The 25156-nt window shown below is 39.3% G+C and overlaps 1 protein-coding gene across 1 annotated transcript in view; it reads right to left on the bottom strand.

Moving 5' to 3' along the window:
* Positions 1-817: 817 nt before the first annotated feature.
* GPRIN3 (GPRIN family member 3) overlaps positions 818-25156 on the bottom strand; it is a 67686-nt gene continuing 43347 nt past the window's right edge. The window contains exon 2 of the mRNA XM_017860718.1: positions 818-9740. Within this exon, the coding sequence (XP_017716207.1) occupies positions 7286-9616 (2331 nt within the window). The 5' untranslated portion in view covers positions 9617-9740 and the 3' untranslated portion in view covers positions 818-7285. The remainder of the gene's footprint in view (positions 9741-25156) is intronic.

Here is a 25156-nt window from a genome sequence, read left to right as displayed (position 1 = left end):
GTGCTTGAAATCTAGGGATCCATTTCCAAAAAATGTGGGGTTTTTATTGGTTTGTGCAAATCAACACATTGATACATGTCCAAAAGGAGTCTCCAAAACATAATTGGTTTTCATCACTGTTTGCCATTTCCAGATATAAAATTAGGTGCTTAAGGAACAGCATTAATTCTCTGTAGCTACTCAGTTACCAGTCTGTGCTTCAGAGGCTGGACTTTTCTAAGCACAAAATCTGCTACCAGGGAGTAACACCATTAAATGGGGGGCATCTGATCCAATAATAATATTTGTAAAACAGAGCAGTCATGGAAATATGTAGCTTTCAATTAGTGGTTTTAATTTGTGATTTATTTGAATATACTAGTATAAATAAAATGTATTATGTGTGCATATATATGTGAATAAGCTATTTACATTTTTATGTGTAGAAAATGAAAATATATATTGATTAGCCCTTTTGAGGCTTTTGAACAACTGTTTCATCTTCCTTCTTTCCTGCAACTGCTTTGAGGATTTAGATAATTCATACAAGGTATGTACACAATCACACCCATAGTATGTACATCCTAGTCACACACTTAACACAGAGAGGATGTGTGAGGAATGTAAATTATCCCAGTGGTCAAAGAACTGACCTTACCTGTGACTAATGGCATGGTTAATTAGCCCTGGCATATTTAATAACATGCCAATGTACTGATTACTATATTCAGACTTTGTGATAATTATGTTACCTACTCAAGGAGACAATTAAAAAAAAAAAAACATCAAACAGCCCTTTCTGACCTTCAAAAAAAAAAGGACAAATTCTGTTACTGAATACATGTGCACACTTTTGTTGGCTTTATTCATGTATTTACATGTGCCTGCCTGAATACAGAAATTGGCCTTTAAATGGGATATGACAAGTGATTTTTTTCTACACATAAAAATAGAAAACTGATCACTCAGACTGTACAACTCACAGAATGTATTGACATACCACGACCAGGTACAGTATTAGGCATGACATATTGTTCACACATTAGTAAAGCAGAGATACACACATTTAGAAATTTAGTAATTGCTAGTATATATTTTTCTTGTTTTCAGGCTGTGTTGACCTTTTTCAACCTTAATAAAAGGAATCTCCAGGGGCCCTTAAAACAAGAATTAGTCTCTCCTCTCCTCTAGGGATTGGTGAGTATGACTATAATACTGCAATCTCCGGATATATCAGCATCATTTTAAGACACGATGGAAAACATTAGGAAAAATAAGTTACTTAAAGATGTGATCTAAAATAAATGTTAAGGAATCTAAACTAAAATCATTAAGGATGCCATTAACATGAGTAAGCCCTTTCTACTCATTTTATATAGTTTGCTCTACACACAGCCTTTACATGTTATTGAAAGCAATGATATGAATCAGAAAAAAATTGTTTAACTGTTCAAGAATTTTTCTAAAGAAAGACAATTTTTAAAGCAACAAAGAACGATACTAGCAGCGATGTCAAAAAGCAAGCTATAATTTTCGCCCCAGAAATAAATGAATGACATCTCCATAGTTAAGAGATAAAGAAAGTTGTTAGCATTTCTCTCCCATTTAATTCTTTCTAACATCATTAAATCACTGGGGTATCTCATTATAATTATTACCATGCAGGTTGATCATCAGTATCTTTTTCTAAAGTGTAAAATTTTTTATTCCTACTGTTTTGCAGCCAATTAATTTTGAGCTTGAATCCAGAAAGACACTTGATGAAGAGTTAGCATTAGAAGTGCCCATCTGGAGCATCATTTTCTGTAAGGCATCATTTGAAGCCTCTTTGGATACAAGTACTCATGTTTTAGTGATTTTACATCCGGGAGCCCATTTTTTCACAGCTAAAGCTGGTAATCCTCTGGGCAGAGTTAATTGAATTGCTTTCTACATGCTAGTGTCCAGAAAGAGTAATTACCATAAGTTTAAAGTCTCCATTTCAACAAAACTTCTGGTTGCAGCTGTCTTGAGTTTTAAGCCAGCAAGACTTTGAGTGGCTCCTCTTCACTCTGGGCTCGCATAAAAACATAGATGCCAACTGTATCCTTACTAATGATCATTAGTGCTGTACCTCTTTATGAAGCTTCTAAACAAGTTTTTCCAGGAAGAAAGCAGAAACTATGCCTTTGCTTATTTTATCCTGTGGGTTACAGTCAGTCGTCATAAAGCAAACCATCATTATATAATGGTGTGCCCATAATAGAAGCATTTGCTGGTATAACTGCCTCTTTTTGGCACATTATTGCTTGACTTTAATTTCATATTCAACAGTCTTTATTCTCATTATTAGTATCTGAGATATTTGTGTCTTAAAAAAACTTGTAAATAACATCTTGTTGCACCATTCTGGCCACCACAAGTCATTTCAACCAAGGTCCATGGTTATTTGAATGTTGTTTATAATTATCATCGCTTTTACTTGCCTAACAGCCAAAAGTAATGTTTCAGGATTGTTTGTTGCTGCTTTCTACACATATATACAGATGTACTGGATTTACTTTGAGAGAGGTTATTTGGTTGTGGCAAGTGAGTAGTTTAGCTGGTGACTGTTCACAGTTAAAAGTAGCTGTAATGACCTCTGGCAGATGTCACTGATCACTTGGGAGACAGAATTTTTCCATTTCAATCCATCTTCATTTATGTCCTTGGACATTGCAAACCCAGCTTATTTGATTTCTGCAGCCAAGGAGAATTGTTTTCTTTCCAAGAGTAGAATAAAGTTCATGAAAATCTGTTTCAGTATTTACAAGACTATTTTTTCCCATTTGCAAAAATGTCTAAAATTTTATAGACATCCTTAAGCCCATGTATCTGAACAGATGACATTTGCAATTGCTCAGCCAGTTGAAGAATTTCATTAAGAAGGATATTGTTACAAGGATGGACAGGAGATTCAGCATATCCCCTGTTATTTGCCAGGTGGCAGCAGCTGACCCGAATTTGGAGAGAATCAACCAAAAAGGGCCACGCACAACATCAAGAAGCATTGCTAACAGAAAACAAAATGCTCAGATACATATGTAAAATAACAAACACTGAAGAGGATGTTTGACTTCTGATTTCACCATGTAGACAAAAACAGTGTGGGAATAAGGTAGTTGGCTCACTTATCCAAGATACTGCTGAGTTCACTGTTCTGTCACAAAGGGAAATTCACAGGCCTCATTTCTCAAACACCACTTAGAACAAAGCAGGAGAAAGTAAACAGCATCATCTCCATGGCAGCATTACAGATAATTAGTAAATCAGGCAGGGAGAGGTCTACACAAGGCTACAAGTGCCCAGTTTTCAATAAAAACATATATACATATATGCAAACCTTATCCTAATGTATTCTTTTTCTTTATACTGATTCATAAAAGTAGACAAGGGATGTGGTGAATTATGTGTTACTAGGAGTAAACAAAATTTTAAACACTTGGCACAATATGTAGGAGGAAGAGGAGACACACATTTCTCACATTTTGGCAGCAAAACAGTAACAAAGTGGATGCAGAAAAGGCCAAACAATTTATATTAACAGCACACTTCCATATATCCTCTGTAAACACATTTTAAAGTAACATCTTACTCTGTTCTTGGTATGCTATATATAGGGATTCCCAGAATGACAGGCATTCCCAGAAATGAGAGGAAAAACATTAGTATAAGCTAGGAACAGTGAAACCTCAATACGCTATAATACAAACAAATGCTATTTTCCTCTTCTGCTTTCTACTTTAAGACAGTAAGCTCCTATTATGAATTTGGTTCTGAAATCCAGCCTCTAAGGTATATGTTACACGTGCATATTTAGTTCAATTTATTTCAATTTTTATGTTTAACCGTATAACACGGTGAACACTGGTATTCAAACAGTATCAGAGAATTCTCAAGATTAAAAAAATCATCAAAGATCAAATTACATTCAATATAGATGAACTTATCAAGGCAGGAAACATACTAACACATTTTATAAATATTTCATTTCAGACATGAACAAAAAGGTTTCTGGTTAACTTTGACTTATCAATCCGTTCAACTTTTGCCAGTGACCCAAAGCACAAAGGTTAATCAATATTTTACTCTATGTAAAGTAGTTGGTCTGTGGCATTCAAAGTCAATAATCCAGAAATACATAATTAGAAAAGCATTGAAGATAAACAAATGACAGCTAAAGCTGTCACATTTTTCTCATGGTCATAAAATAGAACAATCAATCTTTAAATTAAAATTTTAGTATTCACTTGTTAAGTGGCAGAGCATCTTAATATTTTAAATGTTGAATTGTCTTCCAGACATGGAGTTCTAACTCATCTTTTTACTACTGGTTTAAGGAATATTTTCTATTTCTTGATTCAATAAAATATTTCCTCCATATATTTCAAAACAAAATGCATGAAAAGAACCAAATCATATATAAGAGAAATGAAGGGTAAAACCAGACAACTTTCAACCCAATGTGTGTCATGCAGGTAAAGTAAGGAAAAAACTGAGCAAGTTCAAAGAGTCTGCCACGAAAACTGTTTTGCAACTTCATCTGTTGAATGAACCTTAGGTTTTACAAATAAGGTACACTAAATGCCTAATGCTATGTCCTAGATTGAAGTGAAGGAAAATTCTCAAATAAGGTTTTATTGTGAGAGTAACTTAGGGGAGGTATCACAATATAAAAATGCTGCTGTCTTGAGTAGGTCCCTATCTTATTTATCCATCTGAAGATATATTTCTGTTATTGTCCTTAAAAGCTGTTAGTTCTATAGGACTTAATGAGCAACAAAACAAACAATATTTTTGTAATATTTTGTGACAATCTCTTGAGTGTTGTACAAGTGAATAATTTAGTTCTAGCACCGAAGAAAACCAGTTAAACTTAGTACATTAAACAAATTTTCTTAAAGTTTTGAGAGGCATAACCACAATAGCAAAGCTAGCAATTTTAATGTATTTAATGTGAGACAAATGCCTACAACTCTCTCAGGCCTCTGCTTCATTTAACTGTTTACAAATCATGTGGTTACTCTAAAGTCATGAAAATAAATATTATTACTAGATGCGAAATTCCTTATTCTCGCCTATTTTAATGCAGGGACAGCCTGTTCTAGCCACTTCACAGCAGAGGATTACCTGGGGCCACCCATCTGGAGTAGGCACTGTTGACAGCTGCTACTGTGTACACAGGCTGTACTCTGTGTATACACAGCATGTATGCCCATGTGGGAGGGAGAAGCCAGCTAGCGAGAACTAGCAGAGAGGTTATGTCCTGGCAGAGGCATCTGAGACAGAAGTGACACGAACACAACTACAAATGGGTATTTAAGGCCCAAAGAAAGAGTTTTAGGCTGAATCTCTAATCATTAATAGTAATTTGCTTGGTAATTTGATGGAAATTTTGCATTACATAGTATTGTTAATAGACACCAATGAGTAAGAAACTGAAAAATGTGCCTTATTAAAAAATTCCTTCTAATTTCCAAATATAACAACTGTAACAACTCTCAGGCTCTGAGGAATACTGGTCCACGTATGCAAGCTTTGTCTACAGTTAAACTGCTTCAGAATAAATCAAAGGCTTTTTAGGTTGTGCCGAGTGTAGGTTGTGCTGTTAAAGTTCAGGAATGATTTTTTTCCTGCGTATGTTCAGAATGTGCAAAACAGAATTAAAGTGAAAAAAGCCAGAACAGATACTGTGAATTGACTGTACCCATGGGACACATGAGTCTCTAGTGAGAATACCTATGGTTAGATACTCTTTTCTAGTTCATTACGGGGAATGAGTTCAAAGAGGGCAACGGTGCCCCTCCAGCATCTAAGTCTGGTTTTCTAAAACCAGCACTCCCCCAACAATGTCTGCAGGAAGGGAAGCCTTCCCAGGGCTGTTGTTCATTTTTCCTTTCCACACTACCCCAGTTCTCAAGCCAATGCTGCTCATCCAGGCCAGTGCCTTGGAGGACACTCATGTGTCTTGGGACACGCATCTCTTTTGGAGACATGGTAGGGCCGGGGTCCCGGGAAGTATAATCCACCCAAATCACAAGCCATGTTTTCGTACAGGCCTCTTCTTTCATTGGGTTTGAAGGATATTATGGGTATTTCTCTTAAAATCAGTAAGTTTGCAGAAGTTACCTTTTTACTCCAGAGTATACACTTAAGCAATTAGATGATAGTAGTCTATGTACAAAAATTGTAAAGAAGCTCACATTCTAATTTGGTGTTGATCACATTTGTTACTGGAGGTTACTGAACCAATTAAAAAAAATCACAAATTGCATCCTGTTTACAGGAGTCTAAATTAAACATTGTTGTTGTTACTTATGAGGCTTTTATCATCACAGAAAAAGCAGTGTTTGGTAATCTGCTATTTATAGTTTCTTACCAGAACCTTAGCATTCTCAGTAGAATGGAGAACACCTGCACAATATCAATTTAGTATTATCCCTAATTTGATGATGCTTTTCAAGAATTCAGTCCCATGTACTTCCTCTAGGGTAAGAAAATATGAATATATTTGGTCAGAATCACAGACAGGCGCCTTGCCTTCAGTGCAGGAAAATGTGTCTATATAAATCCATGTTTAATGTAGGCAGTTTTCATAGTCAAAAGCTTAGCTAATGTTCCTAATATAACTTTCTTATATTTATTAACAGCTATAAGAAGGTTTATAAAAAGAGTTGTCTGCAGATGTTTACAAACATCAATTCAGATTTCATATTTTACACATTTAACTGCTTTTATTTAATGTTGTCTGGCCTAGGAATGAGTCAAATTTGTTCTCATTTTTTTTCATTCTGGTTCTTATCACCTATTTAAAATTTGTGTGGTTACAGCACTCTTACTGCAATAGGACTAGAAATTATAACAATGTTTTACCAATAGTGTTTTGCTACTTTCAATATGAAGCAGGGATTTTAATGGGAATACTATTGTGTGTTAAATTGAGGCAGTAATACAAAATAATACATGTATAATGATATAATAATAATGCTATTTCTATGAACAACATCATATTTTTTTAAACCCAGTGAGTATTATTTTCAATTTATTAAGGTTGCAAACCTTCAGTGAAGCTTGTTTCTCTTGTCTTGTTCCTTCTTTCAAATTGAAATGACATTTTTGTTTATAGAGCTCCAGGTCAAAGGATCTAACAATTTTTAATAGCAATTTCCTATAGCGAATACTTGCTTTTTCTTCCTAGTCTTGCAGCAAAAAACTAAGCAAGCTTTGACATAGAGGGACACATGTGAATACCGTAAATTTATACACAAACTCCCATAAATACTCCCTTTCAATCTAACACAGAAGAAGGGGCAGGGCGGACGCAGCAGTTGGGGCGTCGGAAGTTCTGCAGCATGGACTGGAAAACACTGTGCTGCCTTCCTTTGAGCTTCTTATTTGAAGAAGAATCTGAGGAAATGGATCTCCGGGTCTGGCTATTTTGAGTTTTGACTAATTTCTCATGTTCTCTGATTTGTCTTTGTAAATGGTTCTGGATCGCAATTCCCAGGGACTCTGCGTCCAAGGACGCACCATACACTTCCCAGGTCATTCCCTGCTCATCCCATACGACGTCCCTGACACGCTTGGACTGTTTCAGCTGGAGCTTGGAGTCTGCACCGAGCTGCTTTTTCTTATCTCCCGGAGTGAGTCCTACCTGAGCAGCAGCTGCTGTCACATTTAACTTTTGCTCCTTGAGGAACTCGCTGACGCGGCTGGGCCTGCGTGGGCTGGCTTTGACGGAGCGAGATGGGGTCTTCTTGCCGGAACCTGGGCTGGAGTCACCCATGGAATCAGGTGGCAGGCTCAGGCTGGTGGCTGTCTTGGTCTGTCTGCTTTCTTCTAAGGTGCTCTCCTGGTTCTTCCTAATTGGGGAGGGTGTAGGATTAGCAGTTGATTCTGTGCCTCCACTTTCTTGAGATTTAGGATTGAGCAGTAGGGTTTTGGTATCCGAGGTATCAGTGCCAGCAGACTCTTTTTCTTTTACTACCTGAGGAGATGCAGGCTTCTTTTCCCTTGCATCTCCTTTATTAGTGGGATCCAAGCTCCCAGAATGGTCAGCTTTGCTGATAGAGCCACAAGAGTCAGATAGTTTGCAACCTGGGTCTGTTTTGTGGCCGTTTGTGGTTTTCTCTGCAAACTCAGATGGCCTGGTTTCAGATTTCCCCAATCCATAACTTGTTTCAGCTTGACTGCGTGCACTGATAGAAATCTGGTCAATGGCGGTAGCTTTCAGGGAGCTAGAATTAGTACCTGCGAGCTTTTTAGCAGTTGATTCTTCCCCTGTTGGCATCATTCCTGCTAACCTCCCATCTTCTTTACACGTATGCTGGGCATTACTGGAGGCCAAATTGATTGACGAGGTTTTAAGGACCCCACCTGGTAGGCTCACTAGTTTATTTTCCCTTTGGAAAGCGGTGGGCACAGCTGCAGCTGCCTGAATGTGCACCTGTGGCATGATGCCAGGGCACTGGCTGGACTCCTGGGGGGCTAGCGTGCTGTCAGAGAGCTCCAGTGTGTGGCTCCCACTGCTGTGGCAAATGACACGCAGCTGCTCTTGTTCAAAATGCTCAGGAGCAGGGCTTTCCTTCAGAAATGCAGTGAGGATACTGGGGCTGGTGGAGACGGATCTGCTCTCCACACTCGCCACTGCCTGCACCTCCGCATCTTGCCAAGCCCTGCTGGGAACTTCCTTGATTTCACCTTCAGCTTGGCTGGTCATCGTACTGGCTTCTTTGAACCTTGACATCGGATGCTGTGCTGGCAGCAGCACCTTCTCTGGACCTGGGGGACATGCCGAAGGTTCGCTAGTGAGGGGGGCTGGTTGAGGTGTCACAGAAGTTGTGCCTTGGGGGCCTGAGGCAGTGACAGAGGGTTGCTTGTTCTCTGAACATCCAGATTCTCTAGTTAGAGGTTTACAGGACCTCATTTCAGAGTCACAGATGGCTCCTTGCCTTTCCCCTTCAGGTCCACCTACAGGAGAGGATGAGTGACTGACCACCCTGGTTGCTGTCACTGGAGTCTGCACTGTTCCCTGGATTGTTTCTGGGGAAGGAAACTCACAGGACACCTGATCTTTGCTGCTACTGAGGATGTCTCCCACAGGACAACTTGGTTTCTCAGGTTGCTCTCTATTTGAGGCTCTCTGTGATCTCATCAGGGAATCTTCAGGTGCGGATGAGGTGATGGCATTGGGCTGATCACCTGGGATGGACTGGCAGGTGTACTGATTGGCAGGCATTGTCAATGGTGTGTGTATAAGATCCCTTCCTGCTGCAGAACTCGGGGCTGGCGCTGCGGGCTGGCTGCTCCCTGGCAGCTGGGAATTGCCGGGAGGGTTGAATGTGACAGGTGCTTTCTCGACTTCATTGAAGACACCAGGAGAAGACATACCTGGCTGGGTGGTCTCATGCTCACAAACCTGCATCAGGGCTTCGGCAGCTGCCCTGGGGCTGAGGTCTGGTTCTGCAAGGGCACTTGAGAAGCCATTGGCATTCTTACACAGGAGAGCTGGTTGATGCCGAGGTGAGGCAGCCTGTGGCTCTCCTAGATCCTCTTCTTTTCCAGAAACTGCAATCAGGGAAGTTTTAGCTGATCTGAGAGGGTCAGGTACAGTCCCCATGGAATTTCTCTTCAGGAGCACTCCAGAGCTCTCTCGGGTAGTGTTCCCACTGGTAGGGGAGGGGGAGTGCAGTCAAAGCTCAGAGTGATGACACAGTCAGGGGTGATTCCTCCGAAGAACCAGTCTGTGAATCAAGGAAAGAGCATCATTAATTCAGCACATCGCTTAAGGATTGAAAAATAAACCAAACTGTCATTTTATAAGAGCACATTAAAACTTTTCTTCCTATATCTGTTGATATAAAATAGGCCTTGTGGGGAGGGAGAAGAAAAAACTAAATAAAATAGACTTGAGAAAAGATTTTGAAAAAATTTATAATTACAAAATATTATTCTGATATATTAGTTTCTGCTCGCATCCCACTAATGTCTAGCAAATTGGTTTTTCTTGTATCTACCTAAGTTTGCTAACTACCTCAAAAGTTACTTGTGTAATCTGATTTAGCAGATATCAGAAAATCCTGTAAAGCCACTCTAATTAAATCAATAAGTAAGTATTGAAATAGGCATAAACAGATATGTGAAATAGGAAATCTAGGAACAGATTCAAATACAAATGGGGACTTAATCTATGACAAAAGAGGCATTACAATTTGGTGGTGAAAGGCTGAGCTATTTCGTAGAAGGAGCTGGCAAACTGTTTATTCATCTGGAAGAAAAGAAAAGTAGATCTTTATATTATACCAATTCCAAAAATAAATCCTAGGTGGATGCAGTGGATTAAAGGTTAAAATATAAAATAAATAAATAAACTCATATAAGAAAACCTAGGAATTATAAATGTAATCTAGAGACAGGTGAGCAAGGCTTTTTCTGAGAAGGTAGACACACTGTAAGAGAAAACATAAACATAGGTGACTAAATAATATTCAAAACCTGAATTTTATGGCATGACAAAAGATGCCATAAAAAATAAAAGATGTTTGGGGGAAATAAAAAGTGTATAACCCTAGAGGGCAGGCAAAAATACCTATAATATAGCAGGAGATCTTGAACATTTACAAGGAGACCAAATAATCCATTGAAAAAATGGATAACAAATATAAGAACATAGTTTACAAGATACGAAATTTAAATAACCATCAAGCTTATGAAAAGACGATCAAATTCATTTGTAGTCAAATAATGCAAATAAAGTAACAATGCAATTTTACTTCACACAAGTTGCATCTGCAAAAACTTAAAAAACAATAGACTTTTAATAGTAAGCCCTAGGGAGACCTAGCAAAAGGAAGTGTTTTTATTAATTGTAGGTGCAAATAAATATGTATTGTTACAGCTTTCTTATGGAGGCAGTTTAACTTTTAAAACTAAAAATACACATTTCCTTGACTCAGTGATACCAACTCTATCAACAGAAATAAAAACGCCAACATATATGAATATGGGGATGTTTCCTGACGTACTATTTATAGAAGAAAAGCAGACTGGTCTTTATAAATAGGGGGAATGATAGGATAAGTCATGACATATTTCTACTACGGAGTATTAGGCAACCAGTAAAGTAAATAATTCAGCTATAACTTTTCACATGGAAGAGATTTCCTCAAGGTATGACTGAATGAGAAAAACAAGGTCCAGAAAACAGCATATACATTTTCATTTTTGTAAAACAATGACCTAAAACAATGCATATGTGTGCACACAAACAGGCACACACAGAGATATGTTTGTGTATGGTAACATAAATTCTAAAAACATTGGAATGAGACATATTAGGTTTTATTAAACAGAGGGGAAGTGATAAGCTGTGGACAGAGAGGGGAGATGAAAGTACCTAAAGGTGGAAAAATGCTGAATTAAAAAAATCTGAAATGATTTAGGGCATAGGATTATGTAAAATTATATGTGTGTGTTTATGTATAAACTTTTGTTCTTTTTTTGAGACAGAGTCTTGCTCTGTCACTTAGGCTGGAGTTCAGGGATGCAGTCATGGCTCACTGCAGCCTCTACCTCCCAGGCTCAAGCTATCTTCCCACCTCGGCCTCCAAGTAGCTGGGACTACAGGTAAATGCCACCATGCTCAACTAATTTTTAAGTTTTTTGTAGACACAGGGTCTCTCCATGTTGCCCAGGGTAGTCTTCAACTCCTGGACTCAAGTGATCCTCCTGCCTCAGCCTCTGAAAGTGCTAGGATTATAGGTGTAAGCCCATGGACCTGACCTATAAACATTTTTTAGAAAGGTAACTATACACTAGGTCATGTGGATAAAGCAATGGATCAGAAATTAGTGGATGACTCCTTTAATATTTATTATTAATAAGCCATATTACCTCAGGCTAATCACTTAATCTTTCTGAACCCCAAACTGACTCACTGGCAAAATCAATTAAATGATTTCTGAGGATCATTCCAGCTCCAAAATTCATGGATTCCAGTTCTTTGCACATGATGAATAATACATCAAACTGTATGATCTTCACTCAGGCTACAAAGTGTCAAAGTAAGGCAAAATCAAATCCGGTTGGGCCCAGATTTTGAAAATACATAATTTTATCTTTTAGCTCAATGTAATCTAGCAGACCTACTATCACATAAGACCTAACAATAATAGAATGTATTTTCTCCTCTACACAAGCTCTTCCTTCTAACTTCATTCTTTATATGAATAGGTTCAATATTTTCCCATCCCTGGTCTTAACTGCTTTCTGCTCAAACCATTTCTCTAGGTTTCTCTTCTGTTTCTTCCTTACCCCAGTATTCTGTTGCAAAATCATTTGCCCTGCCTCAGCCAAGTCTTTCACTCTCTTTTGCATTTGCATTTTTTATACTTTTCCTCCCACTGTCTGCCCTCCTCATCCTCAAAAAACCTACCCATTCTTCAAGGCCCCACTTAAATCCCATTTTTTTCTGAAGCCCTCTAAAGCCTTCAAGTTATGAAGTCTCTCTTTTCTTAAAAAAAAAAAAACTCCTCCAGGTTGGTTGGTCATCTGTGTCCTCCGCATTGTTCTTTTCATGCACTGTTTTTGCACCATTGTTATTTACATAAATGCCTCATTTTTCCAAAAACACTGCAAGCCCCAGAAGGAAAAGAAAGAAGCATTTTGATTCTTTTCTGTTGACTCTACAGGACACAGTGCAGGGTCTTGTGTATAAAACGTTGTTAATTGATCCTGTTACCCTCCAAAATGGCCATTATAGAAGCTCTGCCAAATGTCAAACTTACAGGAAAATTTGATCCATGGCATGAAATGTTAATAAAAACACAATGTAAAAGAGTGCTTTTGGAAGTGAGAAAATGGTGTTATCTTACTTATTAAACTTTATGTATCTGTAATCCAGGTTTAGATAACTAAAACCAAGAACACTGAACACCTGCTATGAAAAGTTGGAAGGTCTCATAAAGCCAGGGACACAGAATATCTCCTGTGTTGTAAGGCTGGTGTCAAGGAAGCTTGTTCGCCAAAGAGGACTATAAAACATGAGCAGCTCAAAGTTCAGCAACTGAAAGTTAAAAGATTTAGATGAAGATGACTTCACAAAACTCTCAGAAGTCCATTGTGTTCACTTCCATTTCTAACACACAGCTGTTAGTTTAACTTTGAAAGTGTGTTTTATTTCATTTGCTTTGGTAATAGAGGTTTAATTGTCCATCAGTTGAAGATCAAGAAAAAAAGCCCAAATTGCTTGGCTAACACCTGACACTCGAAATCTCTGTATTTATGCATAGATAACAAATCAATACTACTCCCCAATCTGTCTGCTAATGGAATTGTCACAGCATCTCCCCGAGCCCAGAAGAGACTCACCCAAGCTCTGAACCAACCCTCCTTCCCTCCCTCACTGAATGTCAGAAATCTATGGGCTCCAGTAGGTCAGACAAATCGGACATTTAAAAAGTATAACTACTTGTTGGTTTAGAGTGGGGAGTATATGTCTTTATCATCAACCAGAGTCCATTATGGTATGATTTAATAACTTGCACTAAAAATAAGATGCAAACAGGTGGCTCCCAGACTGAATGAGTCCCTTCTACAGAAGGGTGTGTTGCATCAGTGTGCGTGTGTGTGTGTGTGTGTGTGTGTGTGGAGTGTGTGTGCTGCATGGCTTTCTCTTCCTCTTTCCTTTCCCCTTCCCCTTCCCTTTCTTTTTCCTTCTTTCTCTTTTTTTAAACTTTTTTTTAAGTTCAGGGGTAAATGGGTAGGTCTGTTATATGGGTAAACGCATGTCACAGGGGTTTGCTGCACAGATTATTTCATCATCCAGATATTAAGCCTAGTACTCATTAGTTAGTTTTTTCTGATCCTCTCCCCCCTCCCACTCTCCACCCTCTGATAGGCCCTAGTGTCTGTTGTTCTCCTGTATATGTTCATGTGTTCTCATCATTTAGCTCCCACTGAAAAGTGAGAACATGCAGTATTTGATTTTCTGTTCCTGCATTAGTTTGCTAAGGATGATGGCCTCCAGCTCCATCCATGTTTCTGCAAAAGACATGATCTCATTCTTTTTTTTATGGCTGCATAGTATTCCATGGTGTATATGTATCACATGTTCTTTATCCAGTCTATCATTGTTGGGCATTTAGGTTGATTCCATGTCTTTGCTATTGTGAATAGTGCTGCAATGAACATCCACATGCATGTGTCTTTATGACAGAATGATTTATAATCCTTTGGAATAGACACAATAATGGAAGTGCTAGGTTGAATGGTAGTTCTCTTTTTAGGTCTTTGAGGAATCGCCACACTGTTTTCCACAGTGATGGAGCTCTTTCCCTATTCCCTTCCCTTTCTTTTCCTTCTTTTTCTTTTGAATTGAAGAGATCTTTCATACAAATCCAGATTTCTCCCTTGCTTCTATTTATTGTAAGGTTTGCATTTCCAGATGGCAACAACTAGGTGGCACTGAGAAGAACTGTCCCTCTTGATGGGCGGGGACTCTCCAAGTGACCCATTCCCCAGGGGTCCTGCTACACTTGTTAACATTACTTAGCTGGGGTTGTGTGTGCAGCTGGGTTTGAAGACCTTGTGCTAAGAGTACTGACAAAGTAGACTTTCCACTCTAATTTTCAGGCCTCTGAGGGCAGTCTGACATTGTGTTTAAGAACATGGACTCTGGGGAAGACTCCTTGGATTAGAATATCAGTTTCACTACCTAGCTTTAGCTCTGTGTGCTTGGACAAGTAACTCAACCTCTCAGGGCCCCAGTTTAATCTATAAACTGAGGATAATAATAGTACTGCCTCACTGGGTTGTCATGAGGAATAGATTTGGCCTTTAGAACAAACAGCATCTTGGCACATATTAAGCACCATATAAGTGTTAGCCTCTTTTGAAACCTTGGTGATTTAAGCTTTTATCTGTGTTAAAGAAAAAGTTATTCTGACACTTGTTAAAATGGTAAGAATACTTTATTCAGGACTTTTGTGATGGGTATCAAGAATATTGCAATAGGGTAGAGAGATGGGCCTCAAATTCAAATACAACAAGAACAAGTAGAGATATGTAGCCAAGGAGAGGGTTGTGGTGGGGGGCAGGTGTGTCAGTGGATTTAAAATTACTAAGAGGAGACATCAAGTGAAGGGGGATTTTTACTAAACCACTTAACAAATTCTTGTTGAAAGCATGGTTGACCAAAGTGATCAGATGTCAGGGATGGGGAATTCTCTCTAAACTGGCTTAACAAGATTCTTGTTAAAACTGGACTCTGCAAAAGATGAACAAAGATGCCTAAGGTCAAGACCTGGTTGAGAAGAGGGCTCAGCAAATAAGGATTTTCTTAAAAGACTCGCTGTAACATTATAAATTCTTCCTGAATTGAGCAGAAATCACACAGAAGCTAATGGTACGCTAAGTGAGTTTATCTTTGTTTAATGGGCACCGTCTCCTTAACAGCAGACTCTTTTGGCACCTATCCTTAAAATCATGAGCAAAGACTTAAAGCCTTGTTCTGGTAATACAGCGAGACTGCAGGGTAAACATTATCCACCTTTTACAGGGAGGGAAACTGAGGCCCAGAGGCTAAGTAACCCACTCAAGGTGGAATACCTGTAATTCTTGTTGAACTGAATTCTAATGGATGCTAATGCCTGGGCCCTTCCTATGCTGCTTCCTTATTAACTGTAACTCTGAGAAGAAAATGGAAAGAAAGAAAAATTTTTTTAATTTTTATAGATATCTATATATCTATACATATCTCCTTAGAGGAGAGGGAACCTTTTATTTGCAAGTTAGTTGCAATCCAGGGGCAGCCTAGATGGCATTAACATCCACTACAGTGACATTCATAACTGGTCACCTTAGGAAAAGTCCAGCCAGCTTGTTGAAAGCTGACACTGCCACTGCCCATTCTGAAAATAATGAGTTCCGCTACTATGCCACACTGCCTATTTTCATAACAGACACCTGCACTTAATAAGAGAGGCAGCAGGGAATCTGAACCCTTTGTGACTTCCCCCAAAGCCACGCTGATGGGAAGAGCATTAAGCAGAAAGGATGGGGAGAGGCGTGGTGGCCCTGGACTGACAGGAGGCTGATGCAGTGCAGGTCATGATGATAATCCTGTGGGCAGCAATTACCTTAGCCCACTTCGGAACCACTGCACTGCTAGAACAAGGGCTCCGGGATGTCATCAAGCCTCTTTACTGATATTAAATAAGAGTTACAGGGACCTCACTGAGCACCTTTCTTTCCAGCCATTAGATAGCCGTTTTTAGTAATCAGATAGCTCATGCAAAGACCCCCAGAGAACAGCAAGGCAAAAGTAAGAGATTACTAATCCTCAAGAAAAGAGGAAAGAAAAAGCATCATCTGGCATCCTATTCAATCTGATCTAATTGCTCCCTTTAATTGGGAGCTTTTGCCTGGGTCATTTGCATTCTGAACCCAGCAGATTGTGGCAGTGCAGAGTTTCAAGGAGAGGTGATTCAATCTCAGGAAACACAGGCTGGGAAGAGCAGTCCCTTCTTTTTTCTTTAAAAACATCATACCCTGGCACTAACAGCTGCCTAAAATGCACTTTTGAAGACACTAGCTGAAAATTGTTTTGTCCCTTCAGACTGTGGCTAAAGCAAGTCAGAATGGCTGAAGAGAAAGGAAGGCTGCTTTGCTTAGTGCTACTAACAGTGTCATGTAGACTTTCAATTATAATGTTTACTTTAACAAAAGGCTCAAGAGAAACAAGCTGCATCCCTTCTCCCCATCCAGTTGGTCTTTTCAACATTGTTCTAGAAAAACGAGTGCATGACCTGTTATCTTACTGAATTCCACTGTAAGCAGGACTGGATAAAAACTAAGAGGTTAAAAAAAAAGGGCTTTAAGAAGCATGATGACCCTAAATATCCCCCCTCTTTTGTCAAATACAATTTGAACAGATGGCTTCTAAATTCACAACAGATTAGAATCATGGGACAGCAAGCACTTATTTCTTGCTTTCTCTATTGCAGACACTATTCTGTATGTGAACTCATTTATTCCTCAGAACAACTCTATAAGGATGGTCTTACTGCGTGCCCTGCTTTGCAGATCTGGAATCTGAGGCAAGGTCACACCACTAGTGAGTTGTGCAGACCGAATTTAAATCCAGACTAGCTGGCTCCTGAGTCCATGTTGTCCACCAGTTTTACACAGGGAAGAGAGATCTTTTTTATTTTTATTTTTTTGTGGAGGCAAGCTCAATGACTTGGGCAAGCAGCATCATCAGACAATAGGAACAGTAACAGAAAACTCAAGAAGCATAGCGGTAGAGGAACACTCCTTTAAACCCATTACTAACCCAAGCTAATAAAGGTAAATTAGGCAATACAGAAATTCCTGCTCTTCATAACGATTAATCCAATTTGGACATTTTAAGAACCATAGACTCTTCTGAGAAGTTGATGAAAACCATGAACTCTCTAGAATCACATGCATGTACGTGTGCACACACACATATTTGCAGATCATTTTAGAAGGTTTACGCTTGGTGTTGTAGGGGAGGGAAAATTCTTTTTCCTCTTGCCTTCCTGGGTTCTCTGGCTGGAGCCCTGAGAATGCAGGAAGGTAGTAGGAAAAAGAACTTCCAGACAAAAGCCAGATTATCAAAAGAAAAGCATATGACTGTATTTAATATAAGCTTTATGTGACATAGATGCCTTCATAAGGAAATGAAGACTTGCAGAAATCGTTAAGTCTGAGCATTTTTTTTTTTTTTTTGAGACAGAGTCTTGCTCTGTCACCAGGCTGGAGTGCAGTGGCGCCATCCTGCAACCTCCACTTCCTGGGTTCAAGCGATTATCGTGCCTCAGCCTTCCGAGTAGCTGGGACTACAGGCGCACGCCACCACACCCAGATAATTTTTGTATTTTTAGTAGAGATGGGGTTTCACCATGTTAGCCAGGATGGTCTCCATCTCCTGATCTCGTGATCTGCCCCCTCGGCCTCCCAAAGTGCTGGGATTACAGGCGTGAGCCACCGCGCCCGGCCAAACCTGCACATTTTTATAGTAGGGTTGATGAAGAATGGAAAATCATGGAAAAATGTGATAAGACAAATGGGCAGAAGCTAAGAGTAGTAAACTGCAGGAAGCTTAGCAAGGCCTGTTCCTTCACTTGGATTCCCTCTGGCTATGGGGAGGGTGCCCCTCACATGAGGGTCTCATGACCCGCTTTGGAGAGAAAGGGGCGTGAGAGTCCTTCCTGTACTTGGCATTTCTCAAATTTCTTCAGCTTAAAATAGTCACTCTGCCAAGGCGCCCTATTTCGGGGTAGTGTGTTCTGAGTCCTGCCACTGGCAGCCTTTCCACTGTTGTACATTAGTATCCTTTTCTCTGTGGCACTGGAAAATGTCACAAAATAAAATGGACCTGCTTCAAAGACCTGTTGTGAGCTCAAATGAAATAAGTTAAACACTTAGCATGCTGCTTAGAATATAATAAACAATCATGAGTTATTATTCCTAAAAATTAGTATTTTGGCATAATTTATCTATGGAGGCAGGAATTATGCAATATATTTTGCAGAGTCCATCTTACATGGTCCAACATTTAAATAAGTGTACTACATGTTCCCCCAAACCCCAATCTAAAGACTATCACTTGAAGAGCTAACATTTAGCTAACTTGAAAATTAACCCACAATGGGCTTTATTCTTTTTCAATCAGGTGAGAGGAATAGACTTTTTTGCTCCGTTTTCAACAGAAACATTTTTTTTAAAAACTTGAACTCTTCTCCAGAAGAGGTGATTAAAACATTTAGGTTTGTTATTCTTACCTTCTCTAATCAAGCTGGATCTTATCATCCACTTGGTTTGCCTGACGAATATTCAAATCTGAATATTTTCTTCTTTTGCAGCTCAGCTTTGAAGGACTTCAATTGCAAGCTTATTTTAATTGCAAAGAGAATGCAACAGGATCTCAGGGCTAAGTGGTGGTTAAACAACACGCTAATAGAAGTAAACTAGGCAGCCTCCATTTGCATGTTTTTGTATTTGCATTGTGTTAGATATGATCAAAGCTGCTCTGCATCCCAATTTTCTACAGGATATATTTAGCACCAGTAAAGTGCCATTCAGCCTTAAGAACAAGTATTCTTGTCCTTGCTGCATTCTTGACCTTACTGATCTTGCTGCCTTTTTCCCTGGCTGCCACACTGCCCCTTCTACCACCCCAACTATTCCAGGTACTCATTGAAACAAGTCTTCCACTCCACTTGCTTGCCTTTTGGCAAAGGCGTCTTCCAAATGCAGAGGTGGACACCTAAGTGGGAGACCCCTGCTATGCTGTAACAGGCTGAGAACTTATATGTGATTTCTGCTTTTAGCTCACATCAGATACCACCAAGTCTTTCCTCTAGTTCCCCAACTTGGGTTTTTTTTTTTTTTTCAATTGAGATGGAGTCTCGCTATGTCGCCCAGGCTGGAGTGCAGTGGGGTGATCTCAACTCGCTGCAACCTCCACCTCCCGGGTTCAAGCAATTCTCTTGCCTCAGCCTCCTGAGTAGCTGGGATTACAGGCATGTGCCACCACATCTGTTAATTTTTTTGTATTTTTAATAGAGACGGGGTTTTGTCATGCTGGCCAGGCTGGTCTAGAACTCCTGACCTCAGGTAATCCATCCGCTTCAGCCTCCCAAAGGGCTGGGATTCCAGGCGTAAGCCACTGCGCCTGGCCCTACTTGGGTCTTTAATCACATTGGAGGATGGAAAAATGTCTGGTGGCAATATATATGCAGTGAGGAATCGAGGTGGAAAGGGAGCTGTTCACTGAGATGGTGCCTTGGGGCTCTTCCACTCTTAGAGAATACGGAGAAACCCAGGAATAGGCAAAGTTGTGAAGCGGATTACTCAGGGTCTTGTGGTCTATACCTGCTCTGTGCTCCCCATTTGCTGTTTGCAAGGAGAACCAGGCTGCCTGAGAGAATTTGGGGTGCTCTGCTCTTGAGAATGAACAGCTTCTTTGCTGGGGCCACAATCTTCAGGTTTGGTCTGTCAGTTGTGATTAAAAAAGCAAGGGAGAGAAGGAAAGAACCCGTCACTCTCTTGCTTTACAGTCTGTAAAACATTAAGTGAGGCATCGCGAGTACATAAAGGTTTTGCTTTTTGCCCTTAAGGAGATATCAATCTTTTTGAGGAGACAAGACAAATTCAGTCAGAAGCTATAAGTGAGCAAGAATGTATATAATTAAGTGACTTAATGCGGTAGTAATAAACTACTTTAGAGATGTTCAAATCAGGGAAAAGGCCAATATTTCTAATTCAATTGATGTTTCTTGTATAGCTATTCTGTAGGCTAGAAAAAGTTGCCCCTATGTAAGTCTAAAGAAAAGTGAACATTTGAAATAAGAGAAAGGTGAATTAAGTAAGGGTGAAAAGAATGGTCTTTGATTAAAGATAAAATAACCCTTTAAATCACACAAAGACAATTAAGAAATACTGTTGACATCCATTCATTCACTTAAGAAGCTGACTGCCTTTTTGTGCCAGATATTCAGTATACAAATATAACTAAAATACACTTATGTCTATGAGGAGCTCACATTTCCTGCATTAAACAGAATTAAACTGTTATAAAAGAAACAGAACACAATCCCCCTAAATGTACTATAGAAGTACAGAGGATTTGTCGTTTTATTCAGCATAGATCTTAAATTAGAGTGGAGAATCCTAAGCTTTGTGAGATGTATTTAATATGCAAGAGGAGCTAGATGTTAATCTGGGGTAGAGTTTCTCACCCTGGAACTATTGACATTTTGGACCAGATAGCTTGTGGCGGGGAAAGGAAGAAAGGAGGATTGTCCTATGCACCGTAGGATGTTTAGCAGCCCATCCCTGACCTCTCCCTAGATCCCAGTAGTGCCCCCACTTCCAGCTGTGACAATCAAAAATGTCTCCAGGCATTTCTGGTAGGACATAATTGTCCCTGATTGAGAGAACCACAGATCCAGGAGGTGAGCATATTCACCTTTGATAGACAGAAACGTCCTTAGAATGAATGCCTGTGAGTTGATGTAAGAGAACTTATTCCAGCTGGATATGACTTAATGATATAGTTTTCGGCTCTCCAGTCAAAGAGAGCACTTCTCATACTTGACCTGTGAGAATGCAAATTAGTATAATTCCTATAAAGAACAACTCGACAATGTTTATCAAAAATACCAGGTTGTATACACACTGACTCTGCAATTTCACCTTAGGTACTAATGTTGTGAGTAAAATAAATAAATGTGCTAATTGATATATGCACAAAGTTTTTCACTGCATGAAATAACAAAAGATTAGAAGCAATTTAAATGTCTATTAATAAGAGTTAGTTATAAAAATTATACTATTTTTATGTAATGAATACTAAGTAGCCATATTCAATAATGAGGAAGCTCTTTAAGAATTGATACAGGGCTGGGTGAGGTGGCTCCAGCTGTAATCCTAGGACTTTGGGAGGCTGTGAGGGGGTGGATCGCCTGAGCTTAGGAGTTCAAGACCAGCCTGGGCAACATGGTGAAACTCCGTCTCTACTAAAAATGCAAAAAAAAAAAAAAAATGAGCCTGGCATGGTGGTACACACCTGTGGTCTCAGCTACTTGGCTGGGAGGCTGAGGTGGCAGAACTGTTTGAGCATGGGAGGCAGAGGTTGCAGTGAGCTAAGATGGTGCCACTGCATTCCAGCCTAGATGATAGAGTGAGACCCCGTCTCCAAAAAAAAAAAAAAAAAAAATCTCCAAAATACATTTTAAGTAAAACAGCAGCTAAAACAAAACAAAATCCAAAATAATAACAAAATTTCAAGATACAGGCATATTTTGTATGCTGCCATTTGTATTAAGAAGAGAAAAATGAGTATATTTGCTTGTAGATATATAAAATATTGCTGCAAGGATTAATAAAAAATTGCTATCGAGAAGGAAAATGGTGCCTGGGGGACAGAACGGATGGAACAGTTTTCACTTAACATCCTTTTGTATTTTTGGAATGTTAAACTATATGAACTTATTACCTACTCAAAAATAATAAAAAATTTAAGATCTGGTGCTCCTCACCTAGGCAAAACTGAGCAAGCATGCACTCCGAAGTTTCTGTCAGTGATGATGGATTCGTGCTGGTCTATGCTTCAACACCCTTTCCGTCTGCCCTTTGCTGTGCGGGGAGGTCAGCCTGGCCATGCAACTAAGGAAACCATAATTTTCTTATCCATCTTGGTTATCTAAAAGCTCCAAGCTGGGCAATGTGAGTAGTTTTCAAAGTCAACAGCTGAGAAATGCTTTTTAAAGTAATGTCTGTTAGGTCACAAAATAAAAGTTTACTTAAGTTACTTTTCCCAGACTTTCTGACTCCTGTTTATTAGTTGATTTCTCTGCCCTGCCCACTCTCCACCACCCGCCTACTTTCCTATTCCTGGTAGCTCTAGCAGTTGGTTTTCAAATCATACATTCCTCAAACAATAAATCCAAAGATGACCTAGACAAACAACTACGAAATTAAGTCAAAACATCAATAAAAATGATTAAGAAAAAAATGCGTTTATTTTTATTTCTCTAGTCTGTATTTTGGGAATTGACTAAATGTCAACATACAAAATTTAGAAAGACATATTTTAATTGCCAGTTATCAAATCCACCTCTTCTGTCAGTACTGGGCTTAAATGAATTTATCATATCTCATGAAAGCGCAATATTATACTAACTGGCCTCATTTAGTCAATGCTAAACACTTACCCTCCACTTGCTGCTAATGTTACCTTTGTAAAACAAACAAATATGCCACTTGTCTGTACAAAAAAAATGTTTAATGGTTCCCCGTTCATCTACAAAATAAGATGTATATATTTCGGCACAGTTTAAAAAATGTCCTTCACTATATGATCCATTTCATTTTCTGATTGGTATGTTCTCTTATTGAGGTAGCCAGATGGGAAGGGGGTCTCCAGAGAATCTCCAACCAGCCTGTACACTGCAGGGAACGTGCACTGGGGTGGAGCCCCAGCAAGTCTGCACCATTTGCCGCAGGGAGGAGCCTGGCCCTTCCTCTTCCTGTGTGAAACCTGGGATTCAAACGCCAGGCAGGAAGTGCTCAGTAGGGACTCCGGCCTTGGGAGAGTCCCTTTTTCCCCCTTTTCTTCCTTTTCACTCAACAAAACCCTGTCTTACTAACCATTCAAATTGTCTGTGAGCCCGAATTTTCGTGGCTGTTGGACAAAGAACTCCATCTTTAGCTGAACTAAGGAAAAAGTCCTGCAGCATTATTGTCATTTGTCAGACTCTGTGTGTTATTTACGTATCTGAAAACAAGCTTCAAAGAAGGATTATGGTCTTCATTTTACAGATTAGGAAACTGAGGCCCAGAGAATTTCAGCTCATCTAAGGTGTGCATTTACTAAGTAGCAGAGTTGAAATTCAAAACCAAGTCTGACTCCTAAACTCATGTTTAGTGTCTCCAAGAGTACAGAATGGGAAATAAACATGAACTCATGATGTATGTGGATAAAAGAAAATACAGACAAAAGGGGTAAATTTCAAAAGCATTTTTGAAAGGTAACTTCGCCCCAAGATCTTTTCTGATAACACCAAACAGCAGCAATTGTTCCATTTCTCTTCTTCTATATCAGTTTTTTGTTTTACCAACCCTCAGGACACTTTGTACATATTGCCTCTTCTGTAGTTTCGATGTTTGTCTTTCCAAACCTCATGTTGAAATTTAATCCCCAATGTTGGAGGTTGGGCCTAGTGAGATGTGTTTAGGTTATGGGGGTGGATCCCTTGTGAATAATGTCCTCCCTTGAAGATGAATGAGTTCTCCATTAGTTCCCATGAGAGCTGATAGATAAAAAGAGTCTGGCACCTACTGTCCCTCTTTTCCTTCCTCTATCCCCATGTCATCTCCACACACACTGGCTCCCTCTTGCCTTCTACCATGAGTGGAAGCAGCCTGAAGCCTTCTCCAGAAGCAGATACTGGTGCCAGGCTTTTTGTGCAACCTGTAGAACTGTGAGTGAAATAAACCTCTTTTCTTTATAAGTTACCTAGTCTCAGGTATTCCTTTACAACAACACAAACAAACTAAGCCTTATACTTGGTTATTTTTTGGCTGCCTTCTCTTCCGTGCATGCTTGGGAACCAGAGTTCTAGGCAGAGGGTGCAGCTAGTGCAAAGGCCCTGTGCAGGGGCTCATGGGGAAGAGTGAGGAGTTCAGAATGGCAGCTGGAGCCAACCAGGTGAGGAGCGAATAAGGGGCAAGATTAGAGACACAAGGTGGAAGGATTATGCAGGGCTTTGCGCATGCGTCCATTTGCAAAGAGGTTCCTGCAGACCAAACTATTTCAAACTGCAAGTCCACTGACTTTCACTCTGCCACTTCTGAAGCCCAGCTGAACTTATTATTTTTTTCCATAACATTAATCACCTAAAATACCAAAACATTTACCCATTTATTGTGAATATTATATGTGAAATATCTTCCCCTGCTGGAATGCAGGCTTCAAGGGGGCAAGATTTTGTCCTTTTATGCTCATTGATACCCTAAGTGCCTAGATGAGGGAACAGCCCATGATTAGCTCTCAGCAAACACTTGTTAAATGAATAAATACTGCCTTTTGTGTTTTAGCCTGCATTTGTAGTACGCTACAGTTTTTATGGTTTTCAGTTAGCTTTTACTAATTGCACTCAAAGATAGATTTTTCTCTGAGGACATATATAGGTGAGGTAATCATACATTCTGGGTGTTTTGGGGATAATTATAGTTCAAACACTAAGCAATACTGCCACCATAAGTATTCTTACACTACTTTCAATTTTCACTTAAGATATGGTTTTAATATAAAGGGATATAGATCAGTGTTTTGGGGGGCTAATTTAGATAATAAATTCTATTCCTCTAAAGTCATCTGCTATGGAGACAGGAACTTTCTAATTCTATTTGTAGATAGGGTACATCTTATTTGGGGACTTGTAAGCAACTGATTACAATACCCCTTTTTGTTTAAAATACTTTGGAAAATGTAATAATAAATACATTTACAGAAAAATACCCCAAATTAAATAATATTCTTTCAAATTTGTCTTTCTAACCTAGGGAATACTTATTACAACTATATTTGCTCCTTGGACGTTTTCTGGAACACTGAAAACTTTGTGAT

Source organism: Rhinopithecus bieti, unplaced genomic scaffold (assembly GCF_001698545.2).
Source record: "Rhinopithecus bieti isolate Rb0 unplaced genomic scaffold, ASM169854v2 scaffold_56474, whole genome shotgun sequence".
Taxonomy (NCBI): Eukaryota; Metazoa; Chordata; class Mammalia; order Primates; family Cercopithecidae; genus Rhinopithecus; species Rhinopithecus bieti.
Note: the sequence above shows the minus strand (reverse complement) of the source record. Positions and strands in the feature narration are given on the sequence as shown.